Source organism: Phocoena sinus, chromosome 4 (genome assembly GCF_008692025.1).
Source record: "Phocoena sinus isolate mPhoSin1 chromosome 4, mPhoSin1.pri, whole genome shotgun sequence".
Lineage (NCBI taxonomy): Eukaryota > Metazoa > Chordata > Mammalia > Artiodactyla > Phocoenidae > Phocoena > Phocoena sinus.
In genome coordinates, this window is record NC_045766.1 from 136,960,623 (window position 1) to 136,980,389 (window position 19,767).

General features: G+C 48.9%; 1 protein-coding gene and 1 non-coding gene across 9 annotated transcripts in view; one reads left to right on the plus strand and one right to left on the minus strand.

The window, feature by feature from the left end:
- DOP1B (DOP1 leucine zipper like protein B) overlaps window positions 1–19,767 on the plus strand; it is a 110,755-nt gene that overhangs the window by 53,121 nt on the left and 37,867 nt on the right. For all 8 annotated transcript variants that reach the window (XR_004349670.1, XR_004349671.1, XM_032630347.1 and 5 more), the window contains 9 exons: window positions 344–446; window positions 1,176–1,367; window positions 3,858–4,542; window positions 6,780–7,051; window positions 12,102–12,254; window positions 13,285–13,385; window positions 14,084–14,274; window positions 17,270–18,869; window positions 19,360–19,471. Coding sequence is in view for 6 of the 8 variants with exons in the window: in XM_032630347.1 (XP_032486238.1) it covers window positions 344–446; window positions 1,176–1,367; window positions 3,858–4,542; window positions 6,780–7,051; window positions 12,102–12,254; window positions 13,285–13,385; window positions 14,084–14,274; window positions 17,270–18,869; window positions 19,360–19,471 (3,409 nt within the window). In the remaining 2 variants the exon portion in view is untranslated. The remainder of the gene's footprint in view (window positions 1–343; window positions 447–1,175; window positions 1,368–3,857; window positions 4,543–6,779; window positions 7,052–12,101; window positions 12,255–13,284; window positions 13,386–14,083; window positions 14,275–17,269; window positions 18,870–19,359; window positions 19,472–19,767) is intronic.
- TRNAE-UUC lies at window positions 5,562–5,634 on the minus strand. Its single transcript has one exon. It is a non-coding gene; the product is annotated as a tRNA-Glu (tRNA).

Genomic DNA, 19,767 nt, shown 5'->3' on the forward strand with positions numbered 1-19,767 from the left:
CCTTTCCCCGGGAGCATGCCTTTGGTTTGGGGCCGGGGGCCTGGAATTGTTGCTGTTGGTAGCTCCAGATCTGCTGGGTAGGGAATCCCACGTGGGCATGGACCACCCTCACCTGATCTGATGAAGTTCAAGTCAGAGTGAACCTGTTTTGGAGACGAGCAGATTCAAGACTTATTGACACTTGTCTATGTTAGATAGTTTTTGGCACCAAAGCTTCATTATTAGAACTGCAGGAGCTGTCTTTCATTATGGGTGGAATAGAATAAGCAACTTTATTGGAAATCATAGGAAACGCTTGAAATTATTATAAGAGAGTTGTTTTTCTTTCCTGCGACTCACGCAGACCCGCAAAGCAGAGTCACGCTGCCGGGAGACGCGTCGGCGCCCCCCCGACAGTCTCGGAGCTCTGCACCCTCCTTGTGTTCCTCCTGGACGTGATCCCCCTGGTAGGTCCTTTGCTCTATGGAGATGGCCCAGTGCTGGCTGTTACTTACATTCTGATTAGTGTTGTTGGCCTTTTTAGGAACCTAAACTTACTGAAGAAGTAGTTTTACCTAAATACATAGCACTGTGTTAATGTGTGTTTCAGCATGGAAGATGTAGCTGGATGTTGTCTCTTTTAGGTCCTTTTAATATAAGGGGTTATAACTTTTGAGCCAGTTGTAAGTGGGCTGAGCTTGAAGTTATGGAAACCAGATGATGAGCTGAGTGTCATCCATCCTAAATAACGACAGTTATTTAAGAGTGAGAGTTAATGTATGTCCTTTTTTAAAATTTTTATTCATTTGGCCGTGTTGCGCGGCACGCAGGATCTTCGTTCCCTGACCAGGGATGGAACCTGTGCCCCCTGCGGTGGAAGCACAGAGTCTTAACCACCGGCTTGCCAGGGAAATCCCAGAGAGTAAATACATTTCTTAGCTAAAGTCACACCCTTGGCTAATTTTCTCAAAAGAAATTGATTTCTTTAATATAGAAATAAACGTGGTGATTATTTTCTGCTAGAAAGAGGAAAGCCACCCGAGAGGAGAGGAAGAACGTCCATTGATTTATTTAGATCAAAAAGAAATATTACTTTGTTTTCTGATTTGGGAATTAATGTGAAACAAACTTATGCTGTAAAAAAAAATTTGAATTTTCTACTGGTTACACATTAAACCCGTGTCTCTGTTTCACAGGAACTTTACTCTGAGGTGCAAACCCAGTACCTCCCTCAGGTGCTTGGCTGCCTGGTGCAGTCTCTGGCCAAGGAAATGGAGGCGCTAAGCTTACCTGAACTCACGCACGCCTTGAAGACATGTTTCAAAGTGCTCAGCAAGGTCCAGATGCCGCCTTCCTACCTGGACACGGAGCCTGCAAGTGGAAGCTTGGTACGTGCTGGGAGGAGCCGAAGTGGTTCTCTGGGCTGAAGGAACCTTGTACCTTCCCACGTAGGGATAAAGACTAGAAGATATATCGGTAATATCTAAAACACGCTTCTAAAATCCTCACACACTTCATAAAAACTTTTAGTGTAGGAGCAACCCCCGGTCGTTTCACCCTCTGCCCTGCTACTTCCTGCTAAAGCCCATCACTAAGCTAATGGTTAGACATAGCCCACCATCCAGACCTTTCTATGTGTATGTTTGTATACATGTAATTTTGTTTTTTGTTTGTTTTTGCGGTACGCGGGCCTTTCACTGTTGTGGCCTCTCCCGTTGCAGAGCACAGGCTCCGGACGCGCAGACTCAGCGGCCGTGGCTCACGGGCCCAGTCGCTCTGCGGCATGTGGGGTCTTCCCGGACCGGGCCACGAACCCGTGTCCCCTGCATCGGCAGGCGGACTCTCAACCACTGCGCCACCAGGGAAGCCCTGATTTTTTTTTTTTAATATAAGTGAGAGAGTAGTCCCTGGGGCTGCCGTAACAAAGTGCCACACTGGGTGACAAAATAACAGAAAGTTATTGCCTCACAGTTCTGGAGGCCAGATGTCCGAGATTAAGGTGTGAGCAGGGTGGTTCCCTGTGCGGCTGTGAGGGAGACTCCATTCCGTGCATCTTGCCTGTCTTCTGGTGTTTCACTGGCAATCTTTGGTGTTCCTGGGCTTATGGACGCACCTCCCCAATCGCAGCCTTCCTCTTCACAGGGCATCTTCCCTGTGCGCATATGTGTGTGTCCAAATTTCACCTTTTTATAAGGACACTAGTCATATTGGATTAGGACCCACCCTGATGACCTCACTTACTTGATCATCTGCAAGAACCCTATTTCCAAATAAGGTCACGTTCACGGATGCTGGAGGTCAGGAGTTCAACATCTTTTTAGGGAACGCAGTTCAACCCATAACATACATTATTCTCTGATTCACTTTGGTTTTCATCCAAACACTATTTGGAGGACATCTTTCCATATCTGTGTTCACAGAGGTATCTTAACGCTTTTCTCATTTCTGCATGAGAGTCTATGGTACGGCTTTAAATTTCTGCACCTCTTCCCCTGTCGAGGTTATTTTGGTTATTTCTAGTTTTTCACTGTTACACTGCTGCACTCAGCATCTTCGCACAGCCTGTTCTCAGGGCTGCAAGTGTTTCTGAGGGATCAGTTTATAGAAATGGGTTGCAGTCAAACCCATTTCTTACCTTAGAAAGATGCTACCAAATTGTCCTCCAAAAAGACTGTAAGAGTTATGGTTCCACAAGCAGTCTGAGGCCCATGGTCTTTTTTTTTTTTTTTTTTTGCGGTACGCAGGCCTCTCACTGCTGCGGCCTCTCCCACTGCAGAGCACAGGCTCTGGACGCGCAGGCTCAGTGGCCATGGCTCACGGGCCCAGCCGCTCCACGGCATGAGGGATCCTCCCGGACCGGGGCATGAACCCGCGTCCCCTGCATCGGCAGGCGGACTCTCAACCACTGCGCCACCAGGGAAGCCCCGGCCCATGGTCTTTGAATTATTTTTATTTTCTACTTTGTTTAGGGATTTGAAAATTCTGCCCTTGAAATCCATTTGGTGCAATGGCAGACAGGTGTGCAAACAGACTAAAAGAGCGAAGCATTCCTGAAAGACAGCTGTGTGTGTTGGTTAGTGCTGGGGGCAGATGCCTGCCCTATGGGGCTTGCATCTCAGTTTGCAAATTAATTACAGACTGTTGCTTCATTCTCTAAGTTAGTCTTTTTTTTTTCTTCTTTTTTTTTCCTAGCTGTTACAGCTGTTGGAAAAAAACATCCTAAAAAGGTTGTAAGATATAAAGTTTAAGCATGTGTAGCGTACAAATATAAATAACACTATGTTTCTAAAATTGCGTGATACTGTCTCAGTCTTCCCCAAAGAGCACAGTGGGTCAAATGCTGAAAAGTTTTCAGTTTAATGCCATATAAGCTGAGTAACAGTATGAGAGGTTGATTCATTAAAGGTTGAAGTGTCATCCTTTTGGAAAAGCCACAGAATATATATACGCATATATATGTGTGTGTGTAAAACATGTACGGGGGTAAACACTTTGTTCTAGCTGTCTCCCCTTTTTTCATTCCTTTGTGCCTTTATTTTACACTTAGCCCAGTTTCCTCATTCATATTTTTACATCTGGCAGAAGCTGTTTTTAAATAACCCTGTTGGACCCTGAAGGGCCTAAATAAATAAAGTGGGCTCAAAGCCAGCCCACCCAAAGAGCACAGGGCTTGGTCAGCCGCCTCGCTGGGCCGGCCGCCTTTCTCCTGCCCGCTGCGTGCCCTCTCCATTGCATTATACACGTGTACACAGGGATCCTCTCGGGGTAGAGAACTGTGATTTTGAAAAGCAGGGAGGACGCGTTCGTAGCCTGATTCAGTTGATGTTTGAATCCCTTGGTCTTTCGAGATACACGGTACAAACTTCCATTTTTTGCAGAGTCCAGTCAAAGGTGAAAACAGTGAAGTAATTTTAGGCACAAACGCAGTGCTTCCTGGTGATGAAGACGCTCCATTTCCTCCGCTTAAATCGGAAGACAGTGGCATCGGCCTCAGTGCTTCGTCGCCAGAGCTCTCTGAGCACCTGAGGGTTCCCAGGGTTTCTCCGGACAAAGACGACGTCTGGAAGAAGGGCGGCAGCATGCAGAGGACGTTTCTTTGCCTCCAGGAGCTAATTGCCAACTTTGCCCACAAGAACATTTTTGGAGCGCAGCTGACGGCATCCGGAGAAGAAACCAAGTCGGCAGAGCCCGCAGGCCCGAGGGAGGAGGGTGGGGTGCGGGGCACGGCGGGCAGCGACTCGGGGAGGAAGAGCTCGTGGGAAGCCAAGCCCCTCGGCGGGCCCCAGTTCAGGCAGATGCTCTCAGACCTGTTCACGGTGCGAGGGTCTCCATTCAAGACAAAGAGCTTGGAGACGCCCTCGCCCCTGCCCAGCAGCCCTGGCCGCGAGGGGCGGGAGGAGTGGGCCGTGGACCAGGTGGTCCTTGACCCGGGGAGCCCGAGGGAGGGCTGCAGGGAGGCCTTCGCCGCGGCCTGCCACCTGCTGCTGGACTGCGCCACCTTCCCCGTGTACCTGTCCCAGGAGGAGACCGAGCAGCTCTGCGACGCGCTCTTCCAGCTGCCGGGTAAGAGGGCGGCCCGGCTAGAGTCCCGTGGAGGAGCCTTGGGACTCGGGCAGTGGAGGTTTAGAGACGAGCTAAAATCACAGCGGCTGAGAAGGAGCTGTGTGCCACGTTTGTTTCCTTCCTGGTTTTGTAGTTAGCCTGTGTGGTTTGGATTTGTCTCACCAGATGGGAAATTGATGAGGCGGGGGTCTGTATTTTTTTTTTTTTTTTTTTTGCGGTACGCGGCCCTCTCACTGCTGTGGCCTCTCCCGTTGCGGAGTACAGGCTCCGTACGCGCAGGCTCAGCGGCCATGGCTCACGGGCCCAGCCTCTCTGTGGCACGTGGGATCTTCCCGGACTGGGTCATGAACCCGTGTCCCCTGCATCGGCAGGCGGACTCTCAACCACTGCGCCACCAGGGAAGCCCCGGGGTCTGTATTTTTAAACTAGGGGTGTCTAGCAAAGCCCATCAAAAGGTCTGGGACTGGGACTTCCCCGGCAGTGCAATGGTTAAGACTCCGCACTCCCGCTGCGGGGGGCACGGGTTCCATCCTTGGTTGGGGATCCAAGATCCCACATGCTACGGGGCATCGCCACATAAAAAAAAAAAAGTCTGGCACATTAAAGGTGCTTATGGTAGTCAGTAACTAGACTCTTTCGTGAGACCTGCTCTTAAAGCTTTACATATTAGTTTGCTAGGGCTGCCATAACAAAGTATCACAAACTAAGTGGCTTAAACAATAGAAATGGATTGTCTCATGGGTCGGGATGCCAGAGTCTGAGGTCCACGTGTTGGCAAGGCCATGCTCCCTCGGAAGGTGCTGGGGAAGGATGTGTTCAAGCCTCCTTTAGCCTCTGGTAGTTCCTGGGCTTGTGGCAGCCCAACTCTGATCTTTCCATGGTGTTCTTCCTGTGTATATGTCTTTGTCCAAATTTCCCTTCTATAAGGCACCTGTTATATTGGGTTTGGGGCCCACTCTGCTCATTTTAGTTTGTTCAATATTTATTTATTTGGCCACGCAGCTGCGGGATCTTGTCTCTTCCCTGGCCAGGGATTGAACCTGGGCCCATGGCAGTGAAAGCTCCAAGTCCTAACCACTGGACCACCAGGGAACTCCCCATGACCTCATTTTAATTAATGACATCTGCATGACCTATTTCCCAATAGGGTCCCATTCTAAGGGGTTAGGACTTCAACATAAGAACTTTTACGAGGACACAGTTCAACCCATAACAGGCAGCGTCTTAGCTCGGGCTGCCATAACAAACTGCCGTAGGCTGGGGGGCTTAAACAAAAGCAATTTATTTTCTCACAGCTCTGGGTCTAGAAGTTTGAGATCAGGGTGCCAGCATAGTCAGTTTCTGGTGAGAGCTCTCCCCTTGGTTATAGACTGCCACCTTCTCACCGTATGTTCACGTCCTGGCTGGGGGGCAGCAGTAGGGGGCTCTCTCTGTCGTCTCTTCTTAGAAGGGCACCAGTCCCATCCTGAAGGCTGCACACTCAGGACCTCATCTAGACCTAATCACCTCCCCTAAGCCCCACCTCCAAATACCATCACATTGGGAGTGAGGGCTTCAACGTGGGAATGTTGGGCAGACACAGCTGGGTCCATTGCAGGCAGTGAACACTTGAAAGAAAAAAGGGATGGAGGAAAAAGTGGAAAAGAAGAAAGAGTGATTAAGTTGGTGGGAGCAGAGGGTGAAGATTTCTCCACTTGTCATTACCTTAGACGTCCCATGCAATTTGTCTCTTGGCTCATGAACTGCAAATGACAGTATACTTGGAAGAAATGAATTTAGAATTGATAGCTTCAGTATATTTTCGGCCTCTTTTAAAGCTAATGGCACGTGCCCTACCACCAAGAGGGCTTTGAAAACACATTTTGAACTCTGCACCAAAAAAAAAATGTGATTTTTACTCTGTAAATTTCAAAAAAAGTTTTTTAACTCAAATTTTACTATATTTAAAAAAATTTTTAATGACATGAAAACAAACATTTCGAATCATTTCAAAACCCTGAGACCGACCTTTGCAGAATTTGAATAATCTGACAAGCGCATGAAACCAGACTTGGTCTCATTTGTCCTCTGGCCCTGAATGGGCACAGCGCATCCTGTCACCACCAGAAGGTTATCACACTGCTGTCCAGGTGACTTCCCGGATCTAAACGTCTTAGAGACTGGCTCTCAGGTTGGTGAGCGAGTTTCATGAGGTTTTGTCTGTCTCTCTCTGTCCTCTCTGGTTGGCTTCCTTCCAGGAGCTGGTGATTCCAGTTTTCCGTCTTGGCTGAAATCCCTGATGACCATTTGCTGCTGTGTGACTGACGGCTACCTCCGGGATGTGGCCATCTCCACCCTGCTCGAAGTGATAAACCACTCCCTGTCCCTAGCACTTGTCATTGAAGACAAAGTGAAACGCTATAAAAGCTCCGGACACAACCCATTTTTCAGCAAGCTACAGATGGTGACAGTTCCTCCCATTGCTCCAGGAATATTGAAAGTCATCGCAGAGAAAACAGACTTCTATCAGGTATTTCCCATCCAGAGGAGGGTAGCTGGGACGCTGGGACCCTTTTCCCAGACTCTTTATTTGAAGTTGTCCCACAAGGTGTAGCGGTGGTGACAAAGAATATGGTGCCTTGGGTGGCAGCCGGTGAGGGTGGCTGGAGACCTTGCCTGCCTTGTCCATCTCTCTAACCCAGGCTCCTGGCACAGTGTCTGTCCCCGCAGCAAGTGTTCAGTAATATTTGCGTTCAGTTTTAGGCTGACCGGACTCCGTCTGGCAGGATTCCTAAGTTATCTAAATATACAGAAAAAGAGACTCTGTCCTAATTTGTGAGGTTAGAGGCTTTGAGGTTATTTAGCCTCAAGGAAAACTGAGTTCGTGTCAAGTGTAAGAATGATTGTTGCTGAAGATGGTGAGCAGGTGTTGTCCATCTTTTGGGGGGACAGAGTAAGAAAATAAGGTAGTATAGGGCTCATTTAATTGCAAGAAGCTGAAAGATACTCCAGCTAGCTCATGAAAATAAAAGTGAGGTTTATTATAAAGGTAAGGGAGCCCATGGAAGTCCAAGGGCGGGGGTGGAATGCAGCTGGGTCTCACGGGGTCTCACCTGGGAAGCTGTCAGGTCTCGAGGCTGCTTGCTCTGCACATCTCCCTGCCAACCAGGACCTAACTTGGTTGCCACTTGACCTTCAGTCTGCCTTAGGACCCTCAGGCTTGATTCTCATAGCTAATGACAGTTGTATCACTTTCTAACAATTCTGAACTAACTGGTCAAGGCTATTAAATAGGCAGTCAGCGGGGCACCCTTGGGTCAGGTGCCTTCTGCCGTCCAGTCGACCACAGCAGTGACGCAGGCCAGGGGGAAGTGGTCATGTGGTATAGACAGGGACCAGCCCACTCACTGGGGCCTGTAGATGGAACACATTTCCCCTGCAGGTGGTCAGGACAGCAGATGCCCTGCAAATTCGGAGATGCTAAGGAAGAGACATTTTAGATGTTGTATGTGGGGATGAAGTACTGGAATTAAACTGTCCTTTCAGGTCTTGACAGCCCGTCCTCTGAAAGGCTTTCGAAATGGGCTGGCTTTTCACCTATTGGAGATGAGCTCTATCAAGCAAGTCATGTAATTGAGGTCACGTCTCAGCTTTCTTTCCTTTTTTTAAAAAACAAAACAAAACCAAAAAAAGCATCATTTACGTATAATTCATTCATTTAAAGCACACATTTCAATGGTTTTTATTATATTCCTTATTTTCTATATGTCATATCTTTTTTCCACCTATTTCCCTTTTACTACTTTCTTTTTCATTAAGTGAATATTTTCCAGTGTAATATTTTAATTTCCTTGATGACTTTTTCAATATATTTTGGGAGTTACTCTTTTTTAGTGGTTACTCTAAGGTTACCATATACATCTTATCAGAATTGACTTCACATTCATACTAAATTCCAGTGAGATATAGAAACATCTCTCTTGAATAGCTGTATTCCTCTTCCAAACGTATGGGTCGCGTTTCCTTGTATCTTTGCATGTCTTATAGTCTTTATTGAAGACTGGACGTTTTAGGTAATATATTGTTGTAAAGTTGTACTCTGGCACCTCCCTCCCACCCCACCAGTGACTTGTTGTCTTCTTTGTTTGTTTAGTGACTTGACTGTTGTAGTGATGTCTGTTTTCCCTGCAGTGTGAGGCCTTAGGCGCTGCTCCTTGGAGGGTTCAGCCTTAGGAATGTGCAGCCAGTCTGAGATGATAGTGATCTTAGCAAGATTCTCCTTGACCCTCTGCTTTCTATTCTCATTGACTGTCTGGTCTCTGTTAATCTCTGTTGGTATCACACCCAGATGTTAAGCTCCACTAATCACTGGCTGATTGCTCTATTGTTTTCAACAATGCCCTGGGGCATAAATTACTCCACAGTCTGAGCCAATGAAATTTACACCCCTCTCTCAGGTAGTTTTTTGAGGCCAGTCTTTGAGATTTGTTTTGACACAGGAGGATTTTTCCTAGCTCTCTGTTTCCCTGGTTATTTCTGGTAAATGAGCAGGCCTGTGGTTTAGCTTGTTGCTGTCCTGGAGCTACCAGCCTCCTCTTAACTGCTTACCACCAAAATCTCTGTTGTTTTTGAAAGCACTCCTAGACTTGAACATAAACCTGTGCTCTGTTCCAAATAGACTCATTTCCCTTATAGAGAGCTATGCAACTCTCCCGCCGGGCAAATTCTCTGAATGCTATTGCACAGGAAGGGCTGCGACTGGGACAGTTGTCTGTTTTTCTTGGTGGGATATCCCTACAGGGTTCTGGGTAAGGGTGCTAGCCTCTGGTCTTCTGAGTGTGCCTCTTTTCCTCTCCTAGCTGTAACTTTTCCCTTACAAGCAAACTGGAGCAAGAATGATCTGGACCCCAGTATTCTCAGCCTGCTGTGGATAGAGCCTCCATGGAAGAGTTGGGGCAGAGGAGTAAAATGCTGGCCCGTTCCTCCCAGGGAGATGCAGAAGCCTTCGACTGGGAGCTGGAAGGAGGGGGTGCCCATCTTCTTGGCCACACCCTGCCAAGCCAAGCTTGATTGAGAGGTGGATAGGGGTCATGGTTCAAGTGGCAGAGACTATTGCTACTTGTACTGGAATTTTCGTAGACTTTCTTCAGTGTTTCTTCATCTCTTGATAATTTCCGTCGGGTAATTTCCAGCAGCTCTAAATGGCTGGCTGTTTAGTTTTTTTTTAAATAATTTTCACTGGTTATGGTTGTAAGGCCAACAGGCCCAAGGCAGGGGAACACAATCAGATTCACAGGTTGCATCAGACCGAAATTCTCCGGACCACCCAGTTCCAGAAACTGCCCTGGAGACATTCCGGACCACCCAGTTCCAGGAACTGACCTGGGGACTTTGAACCCAGCCCAGCCTTCCCGCCTTTCGAGGGGCGGGACTAACGGTCCCCCAGGATACCCAAAAAGACCACCAAATAAGGAATACCCTGCGCCCTCCAGATTCACCACACCCTTTCCCTTCTTCCCCTATAAAGTCTTGCCCACCCCTCGCCCGGGTGCGACTTCTCTGGCCCTCTTTCTCTCGGACCCAGTGAACCTCGCCCGGAGCGCTCCCTAATAAAGCTCACTTGAAGCTTTCCTCTGTTTCGCGGTGCCGTTTGTTAAGATCCGACCTTACAATGGTGGTTTTGCTGGTAGAGGGTCCACAGTCTGTGCAGTCGAGCCCCATTTACGATGTTGGGTCCTGGCAGATCCTGGATTTGATTTGATCTTCAGCTTCTGCCCCTCATTCTCCGTCTCCTTCTTACCAAACTTGAGTCACAGTAGAGATCTTGAATCTGTAGAACTTGGAACCAGGAACAGTGCCAACCGTAAGCACAGTGACTGGGCAGATCTTCCCTGGTCCTGCGTACATCACAAACCTTGACATAATTACCTCGCAGGCACAGAGGAGAAAGAATTGAGTCCATGACGCCTTGGAAAGCTATTAATAGAGTAAAAATGGTAGCACTCGATACTTTCCTCTTGTTCGGTGTGAAGTGTACTTTTATGAGTTCTTTCCAAAGCCTGGATTTTTATTTTGACTCAGATTTAGTACATACCTGAGTATCTACTACTTGCCAAGCACCGGAGCATACGGTTATATATTATCAGGTTCTCAAGAGCTGGGTGCGGCTGGTACCTGCCCACATTGAGATGCTGGAATTAGAAGTGGAAATGCAACCTGCACAAGTAGCCAGGGTGTGCCCCAGGTTCTTGGATTCCAGGTGTTGGGCTGGTTCCACATCCTCTAGCCTTTTTCTCATTCCCATGGAATGGCTCACCTACCAGCTTTCCTTCTGCACACGGTGCAAATGAGGATAAGGTCAGATATCCCAAGAATACCCTGCCCTCTCTAGGTTGTAAGGCAGATTGCCAACCACTAATAAAACGTCCAGAACTTAGGGATTGAGAAGGCTAAGACAGATGAAGGAGCAGGTGTGTTTTTGTGATCAGTATCAAGTCTCAGAAACCCTCCAAAAAAAACTTTAAACCTTCCAGGTGGAGCAATCTTACTCATAAATTTGCTGTAGGGACTGCACGTAAGGGGACTCTTAGTCGAAAGTTTTGTATCAGAAGTTTACGTGTAACTTGTTAATTGGAAATCATGGTCCCTTAGATAAAAAAATAAATAATGGTTGGTGGGTCAAACCAGTCAGTAGTTAATTTGATCTGTGCAGAGAGGACAGTTTTGTTCAAGAGAAATAAATGAGTCAAAAGAAGTTCTCTGATCTAAGATGTACATTATAAAAAGTTATAATCTGTGAGACATCATCTTTTTCCACGACCTGGAAGAATGCCTTCAGAAATTCCGCTCCCGGAAGTGGCCACCAGCCCTCCTTTTGAGTCTCACTGTGGTTGGGTCAGGCACCCGCCGTGCTCCCTGGGGCTTGGGGAGGGGCTGCAGCCACTTGCAGACCTCATATGTTTAAAGCGCTGAGTTCAGGGCTGGGGAGATGAAGGACTCTATTTGGGATACAATTTGTGCCCTGAAGGTGAGCCAGGGCATCTGCCACAGCGTTGTGCACAGAAATGGGAACAAACAAGTTTGGGGAATGAAAGCTGAACGCCAGTTTGAGCCAACCCTAGGTGGTAAGGTCCTGTGGTGTCTATCTCAGGATAGCGACCACCGCAAATCCACCAAACTTCCTAGAGGGTCCGTCTCTGGAACCCCAGTGCTGGCATGTAGGGAGCCTTGGTGTATGCTTGTTGAAAGGATGCCTCAGCTGATAGGTTCTTGCTTCCAGATGATTCCCCTCTGCAAGTGAAGGTCTGGGCAAGAGCTGCAGTGTCCTGAGCTAGTCTCAGACATCCGAGTTTAACCTATAACGTTGCCCTTGCCCGGATGACTCCTGAGGGGTCTGTAATGTGGTTTGGGTTTGCTTCGCTTTGTTCTGCTTGGTGGTGGTGGTGGTGGTTCTTTGTGTATTGAGGATTCTCCCATAGCAAATGTAGGCAGAAGCCAGTACCTGGGGGCCGGGACTGGGCTGCCACAAGGAGGAAATGGGCGGGAGCTGCCTGTGTTCACACTGTCTCCCCTCCGTCCAGAGGGTGGCTCACGTGCTTTGGAATCAGCTGAACAAGGAGACCCAGGAGCATCACATCACGTGTGTGGAGTTGTTCTACCGCCTGCACTGCCTGGCCCCAACAGCCAACATCTGCGAGGACATCATCTGTCATGCTCTCCTGGACCCTGACAAGGTGAGTCTTTGCAGCCGACAACCTCCATCTGACATCGGTCCTGACACCGTGAGCCCAGGCAGACTTACCTATATCTGGTCGGAGTCTTTCTGGGCTCAGTGGACATCCTGATTAACGGGCAGGCCTATGGCACTAGTAACATTTTTTTTTTTTTTTGCCTGTGTTGGGTCTTCGCTGCTGCACGCAGTCTTTCTCTAGTTGTGGCGAGCAGGGGCCACTCCTCGCCCCGGTACATGGGCCTCTCACCCATGGGCCTCTCACCCATGCTTCTCTTGTTGCAGAGCACGGGCTCTAGGCACGCAGGCTCAGTAGTTGTGGCACGCGGGCTCTAGAGTGCAGGCTCAGTAGCTGTGGAGCATGCGCTTAGTTGCTCTGCGGCATGTGGGATCTTCCCAGACCAGGGATCGAACCCCTGTCCCCTGCACTGGCAGGCGGATTCTTAACCACTGCGCCACCAGGGAAGTCCACATTAGTAACATTTTAATACATTAATAATTTCAGGACTGGAAGGCCTCCAGAAGCACGAGCTATCCCCCTGTGTCATATTAAGGCTCACCAGGGAAATCTGCCCAGGCTCCCATGATGCCTGCAGGGCTTCTAGAGTTCTCAGTGAAGTAGGCAGTCATAGAGAATGTGTCGCCTTGGAAGCCCTGGCTCTGCTTTGCTGTCATGTCCTGTTCTCTAAGCCATTCAGCCTGGCACTGCCAAAGGCCATGAGAAGGCTGTGCTCTGTGTTTTCCTTCAGCCACAGGCCTAGGTGTGACCCCAGACTCGGGCTGACGCTGAGTCTGGAATATGCACTTCCCGGAAAGCACACCTGTGTTAGTGGGAGCAAGGAAGGCAAGGACCGGGATCCTCCCTGCTCCAGGCGCCATCCGACACCAGGCACTGATGAGACTCCAGCATCTCTGCCTGGGTTGCTGCCTTTCTGCTGAGCTCTTGTTTGTTGTTTAAATGGGGTTTACTGCCACTGAGAACAGTGTTCTGCTAAGAAATCAGGTTCCTCACTCCCACTTCTTTCCTATTCAAGGGAACGAGACTGGAAGCTCTGTTTCGATTTTCCGTCATCTGGCACCTGACGAGAGAGATCCAAGGCAGTCGAGTGACATCTCACAATCGCTCCTTTGACAGGTGAGGGGGTACTTTTTTATAACTTACCCTTAAAAGCACAGGGACACTCTGCAGAGGTGCCGGGTCAGTGTGTCGGGCTGGGGAGAGGGAGATGTGTGCAGTGGAAAACCTGACCCCATGTTCTTGATGCAGAGCGAACGATTCCTGTGATCCCCTAAGTGAATTCCGGCCAGACGGGTGTGAATACCTGGGAGGAGTTTGCTTAATTTGGCCTTGGAGGGAGGAGAAAGCCCCACGTGCCTCAGACTCACCTGAGGAGCTGGTAGAACGTGCCCCCCAAGGGGGCTTGGTAGGGAGATGAAGATGGGCTAGATCTTGACTCGGGTGGCAGCCACTCTGGGTGTGTGCACCTGTGATGTCCTCAACCACATGCTGAAGACGTGAACTGTATCGTAGGTGCATTCTGTTCTACATTGGTTTTTGAAAATCCCACACCTTATTTCCGGAGCTCTAGATGCGGGGGTCAGATACACGGCCTTAGAGAGATGCTAGCTGATTCTGGTACCTCCTCCCCCCTCCATTTGGGGTGAGGCCTGGGCATCGGGATTTTAAAAGCTCCCCCCCACCCCACCCCAGAGACTCTAGCTGAGAGCAGGGTTAACGTCCCTGGTCCTCGTCTGCCTGGGTCAGGAAGCCCAGGCCAGGTGAAGCTCCCCGAGGGCGTCCCAGCCGCCCTGACGGTTCACATCCCCCCACAGGTCCCTGTTCGTCGTGCTCGACAGCCTGGCCTGCACAGACGGCGCCATCGGGGCCACCGCCCAGGGCTGGCTGGTGCGGGCGCTCTCCCTCGGCGACGTGGCCCGCATCCTGGAGCCCGTGCTGCTACTCCTGCTTGAGCCCCAAACCCAGAGGGCCTCCATTCACTGCCTCAAGCAGGAGAGCTCAACGGGTGAGCATGCCGTGCGCGGGCCAGGCCAGCTCTCTGTCCCTGGGGCAGGAAGGGGTGGACCCCAGCTGCCTGGTGCAGCAGCAAGGCACTTAGACCTCCCTGGTGGTTTTGCCACATTCAGAAGGTATGAAGGTACTTTGTAGGGACTTTTAAAATTTAAGAATCAGATGAACCAGCACTTAGAAATGCTAGGTGGTGGGTTTGTCATGTTCACTGAAAAATATGATTTTTTTATATTATAAAGGAAAATGTTAGTAACCCATGTTCCAATAAATATAGCTGATTCTTGGTTCTTTTGCTAGAGAAAGCAATTCAAGTGCATCTAAGGTAGGAGGAGAGAAAAATAGACCATCCATCCAAAGGTCTCCAAGGCCAAGCCTTCACTTATGAAAGAAGTCTGAGGTCTGGCGTGAAGTTCAGTTTGGGTTGGCTAGGGTAGCACTTCTCAGACCTGGGACAGGAGAGTTGAGGTTGCCTCCAGGTATGAATGATCAAGAATGTTGAAATTTGCATGTAACCTACTCAGTTGTACTTTGTAAAAATTACTTCTGCTCCAGAACTGTCAAGAACAAGGTAAGTGATTTCTGTCTGCTCTCCAAGGCTCTTTCCAGCTGTTAACATATAATCAGAAATGCAGAAGAAATAGACCTTTGGGTTCTGAGAACTTTCAGAGGCATCTTTAACATAAATTTAAAAGAGTATGGGTAGGAAGAAGAAAAGAAGGGCTAAAATAAAACCGATGAGTTCATTAAATTTCAGTGACTAATACCTAGAGCAGTTTATGATCTAACATTGCTTCCCACAATAGGTGTATTTTATGACTTCCTGCAGTTTTCTAAGTGATGGTTTTACAAGCTTTGATTAGTTTGTTTAGATCACCGGGTTGTAAATATTCAGTGTTTGTCACAGTCTTATCTTACAGAGAAAAGCAGCCTAACACCTAAATAAGCAAAGATTCCTAAAGTGGTTTCCTTTCCTTACAAGGTTCCTTGCCTAAAACTGTAACTTCTTGTTTTCCTTTAGGTGCCTCCTCAAAGAAGAGGCATTTTATTACTCCACAATTATAAGAAAGTAAAATGCAAAAAAGTATAAACTAAGCACCTTCTTAAAAGTTTGCTCTTCATTCAGGGAAGCTAGATTTTAAGCATTCCTTTGCTTTAACGAGAAAGTTTTAACTTCAGGGCTCATTGGGTTGTAAAAGTCTCGTGGCACTTCCTGCTGCCCCCTCTAATTGACGTTTAATGCTACCTGCCTAGTAAGAGAAAATGCATTTTCTCTGCCACGTTCTCTCCCTGGAAACGACTAGAAGGGTTCTGCTTACCCTGCACGCTACCTCCGTGAGCCTGTAGAAATCTACTTTTTAAATACTGCTGTGCACACCAGGCAGCTCCTCTGTTTCTAAAATCTTATTCTTCCTTCTTTCCTAAGCTGGCCTAGTGTTCATGGAATAGATCTGCTGAAAGCTGCCTATTACAAATGCTTGGCAGTACCAAAGAAGTCTGGCTTTTCACTCCTTTTTTTAAAGAGACCCGAGCACTTTAAAGTGTTGTGTATTTTCTGATCTCAGAGGTACTAGCGTGCTTATTTTAAGAACTGGAATCTTCAATCGGGAAGTAAAATCACAAGTGAAAGTCCCTCGCGATGCCGGCTGGTAGAACGCCTTACTGTCAATGGTTCAGTAGCTATCCTTCCAGACTTTTTCATAGCTGCATATTATAGGCACTCTCCCCTAACTGGGCTTATTCTGTACAGCTAGATTCTGCAGCTTAGTCTTTTTTCTTCGATACTTAATATACTCTACACATTGCTCCATATCGTACGTGTAGAAGTATCTTTAAAAAACCCAAACAGGGCTTCCCTGGTGGCGCAGTGGTTGAGAGTCCGCCTGCCGGTGCAGGGGACACGGGTTCGTGCCCCGGTCCGGGAGGATCCTGCATGCTGCGGAGCGGCTGGGCCCGTGAGCCATGGCCGCTGAGCCTGCGCGTCCGGAGCCTGTGCTCCGCAACGGGAGAGGCCACAACAGTGAGAGGCCCACGTACCGCAAAAAAAAAAAAAAAACCCAAACAGTAGCCCTCTGCATGCCTGTGCTATGAGTTTTTTCAGTCCTCTTACTGTGGATGTCTTGTTTGCTTTCCAGTTTGTTTTTATTCAAGACGTTTCAGTGATACTCTCTTAGCTTTGAAGACCTTCTGCTGACATTTCTGTAGAATACCTTTTTTTGAAAGGAAACCCCCGGGAGAAAATGATAGGCATTTTTTTTTTTAAATCACCCTTCCCCTAAACTCGGGATATTTATATTTCCTATGACAATGTAACTAAATGAACCAATTTCTTGAACGTTTTAAAAGGCCTGTTCACTTTGCTTGTCTGCCTTCCATCTGCAATGTAATCTAGACTCTAGTGTTGTTGTTTCATGGGGGAATTATATTTTATTTTGTGATTTTTACACTTTATTCTTTTGGTTGAGGTATAGCTGACTTACAATGCGATGTAAGTTTCATGTGTACAACATAGTGGTTCACAGGTTTTAAAGGTTACACTCCATCTATAGTTATTATAACATATTGGGTATATGCCCTGTGCGGCACAGTATATCCTGGTAGCTTATTTCTTGTATACACAGGAGTTTGTACCTCGTAATCCCCTACCCGTGTCTCCCCCCGCCACCCTGCCCCCACTGGTAACCACTAGTTTGTTCTCTGTGACTGAGTCTGTTTCTGCTTTGTTACATTCATTCACTTGTTTGAATTTTTAGACTCCACACATAAGCGGTAACATACAGTATTTGTGATTTTCTGTCCGACATTTCACTAAGCATGATACCCTCCAGGTCCATCCACGTTGTCGCAAAGAATTTATCTTGTCCCTCCTCCCACAGGAGAATTTTACTAATATTGATCTTTCTGCCTGGCTTTAAGACAAAGATCACTCTAGAAGCGACTTGTCATAACTGACCCTCCTGTTCTGAAGTCGTCTGTTGTTCTGTAATTTTCAGAAGACTGGCGTCATTGGTTTAACAGGAAGCGAACCTCATTCAAAGAGGCGTGGGGCGCACCCGAGCTTCAGGAGGGTGGTGGCGAAGAGAGCGCGCCCCTGAGCCAGTTCCCAACCGTGGACCGCGAGGCCATCTGGGCCGAGGTGGAGAAGGAGCCCGAGGTATGCCCACCAGGCCGCGAGCCCAGCGAGGAAGACCTTGCCTGCTGCGCGGACCTGCTGGACGGGGCGGCCTGCGACACCGCGGACGACAGCGAGCGCACCGAGTCCGCGGACACGAGCCCCACGGAGAGCGAGCACACGTCCCCCTTCTCCTCCCCGTCCCACGAGCCCCAGGAGCTGAGCGGCGGCGAGCTCTGCCGCACGCCCCTCCCCGCGGCAGCCCAGGGCCCCCCAGAGCCGGTGGCCAGCCTCAAGTCCACTGTCAAGTGGAGCCTGGCGCGCGTGGACTCGGACAAGACCCAGGCTTCGGAGTCGCTGTCCAGCGACGAGGAGGCCGACGCGGAGCTCCAGGCCCTGAGCGTGGCCCGGCAGCTGAAGCAGCAGCGGGAGAGGCAGGAGGCGATCGAGGCCCTGTTTAAGCACATCCTGCTCTATCTGCGGCCCTATGACTCCCGGCGAGTGCTGTACGCCTTCTCCGTGCTAGAAGCCGTGCTCAAAACCAACCCCAAAGAGTTCATCGAGGCCATGTCCCGGACCAGCATGGACACCAGCTCCACCGCGCACCTCAACCTCGTCTCCAACCTCCTGGCTCGCCACCAGGAGGCCCTCGTCGGCCAGAGCTTCTACGGAAAGCTCCAGACCCAGTCTCCCAACGTGTGCCCTCACTCTCTGCTGATCGAGCTCCTCACCTACCTGTGCCTGAGCTTCCTGCGCAGCTACTACCCTTGTTACCTGAAGGTCTCCCACCGAGACGTCCTCGGCAACCGGGACGTGCAGGTCAAGAGCGTCGCAGTTTTGATCAGAATGATGACGCAGCTGGTCTCGGTGGCCAAGTCAGCCGAAGGGAAGAACGTGGAGTTCATCCACAGCCTGCTGCAGAGGTGCAGGGTCCAGGAGTTCGTGCTGCTCTCGCTGTCCGCGTCCATGTATACAAGCCACAAGCGCTACGGACTGGCCGTGGCGGAGCGGGGCCAAGCCCAGCGGGAGGACAGCCTGTTCGAGGAGAATCTCATCAACCTGGGCCAGGACCAGATCTGGAGCGAGCACCCCTTGCAGATTGAGCTGCTGAAGCTGCTGCAGGCGCTCATCATCCTGGAGCACCACCTGGGGCCGGTGCACGAGGAGGCGGAACACCAGGCGGACCTGTCCCGGGAGTGGCGGCAGGCCCTGAGCTTCCAGGAGGCCATCAGCGCCCTGCAGTATGTGCAGCCCCACCGGCTCACCTCGCAGGGGCTGCTGGTGTCCGCCGTGGTGAGGGGCCTGCAGCCGGCCTACGGCTACGGCATGCACCCGGCCTGGGTCAGCCTGGTCACGCACTCCTTGCCGTACTTCGGAAGGTCCCTGGGCTGGACGGTGACCCCCTTCCTCGTCCAGATTTGCAAAAACTTGGACGAGCTGGTCAAGCAGTATGAAAGCGAATCGGTGAAGCTCTCTATCAGGTACGGTGAACCCTTTGATGTGTTAACTGCTTCTTTAATGACAGCTTTAGTCACAGACAGCTGATTTCCCCTAGAAGCCAATTGGAGGATAATTTCAACCTAATCAAAAGCCTAATTGGCATCGTCAAAGGGGGTAACCAGGAACTAAATGTTCAGCTCCTTTATTTCCAATTCCACGTGACTACCCAGGCTAGATGAGTGTTACAGGACAAGTCAGTCTCTCTTCATTAGTTTTGCAAAACAGAAAGAAAAATGTGGATCTTCACAGACATTCTAAAACACCTGGAAACATTTTTCGAAAACGACTGTATAAATGTAAAAACAGCACAAATCATGCCTGTCCTTTTTGCAACAGTATTTCATTATGAGAGCCCCAGTTTTTTAAGATCGTGATATCTCTGTGGTTTCCATGTTTATATGTACGATTAAAAACCTTTATGGCCTCATTCTTAAAGATTCTCAAAACCAGTTTCTCGTTTCTTCACCAAAGCATAACCTCCAAGAGGGAAAACATTTCTCCGGATTATCCACTCACTCTTTTGGAAGGTCTAACAACCATTAGTCATTTTTGTCTTTTGGAACAACCCAACCAAAACAAAAAGGTAAATCATTTTTTTCCTGAGTTCGAGACAGTTTTCATATATTGTTTTGTTTTCATTGGGGTTACGTCTGTTTCAAAGAAGAAATGTATGTATGTAATGCAAACATATACGCAAACGTTAATGCAAATGAACACATATGCAAATAATGAAGTGTATGCAAATATACGTGCAAATGTATGTATGTAAGTAGTGCAAATGTGTGTATGTAAGTAGTGCAAATGTGTGTATGTAAGTAGTGCAAATGTATGTATGTAAGTAGTGCAAATGTGTGTATGTAAGTAGTGCAAACGTGGTTT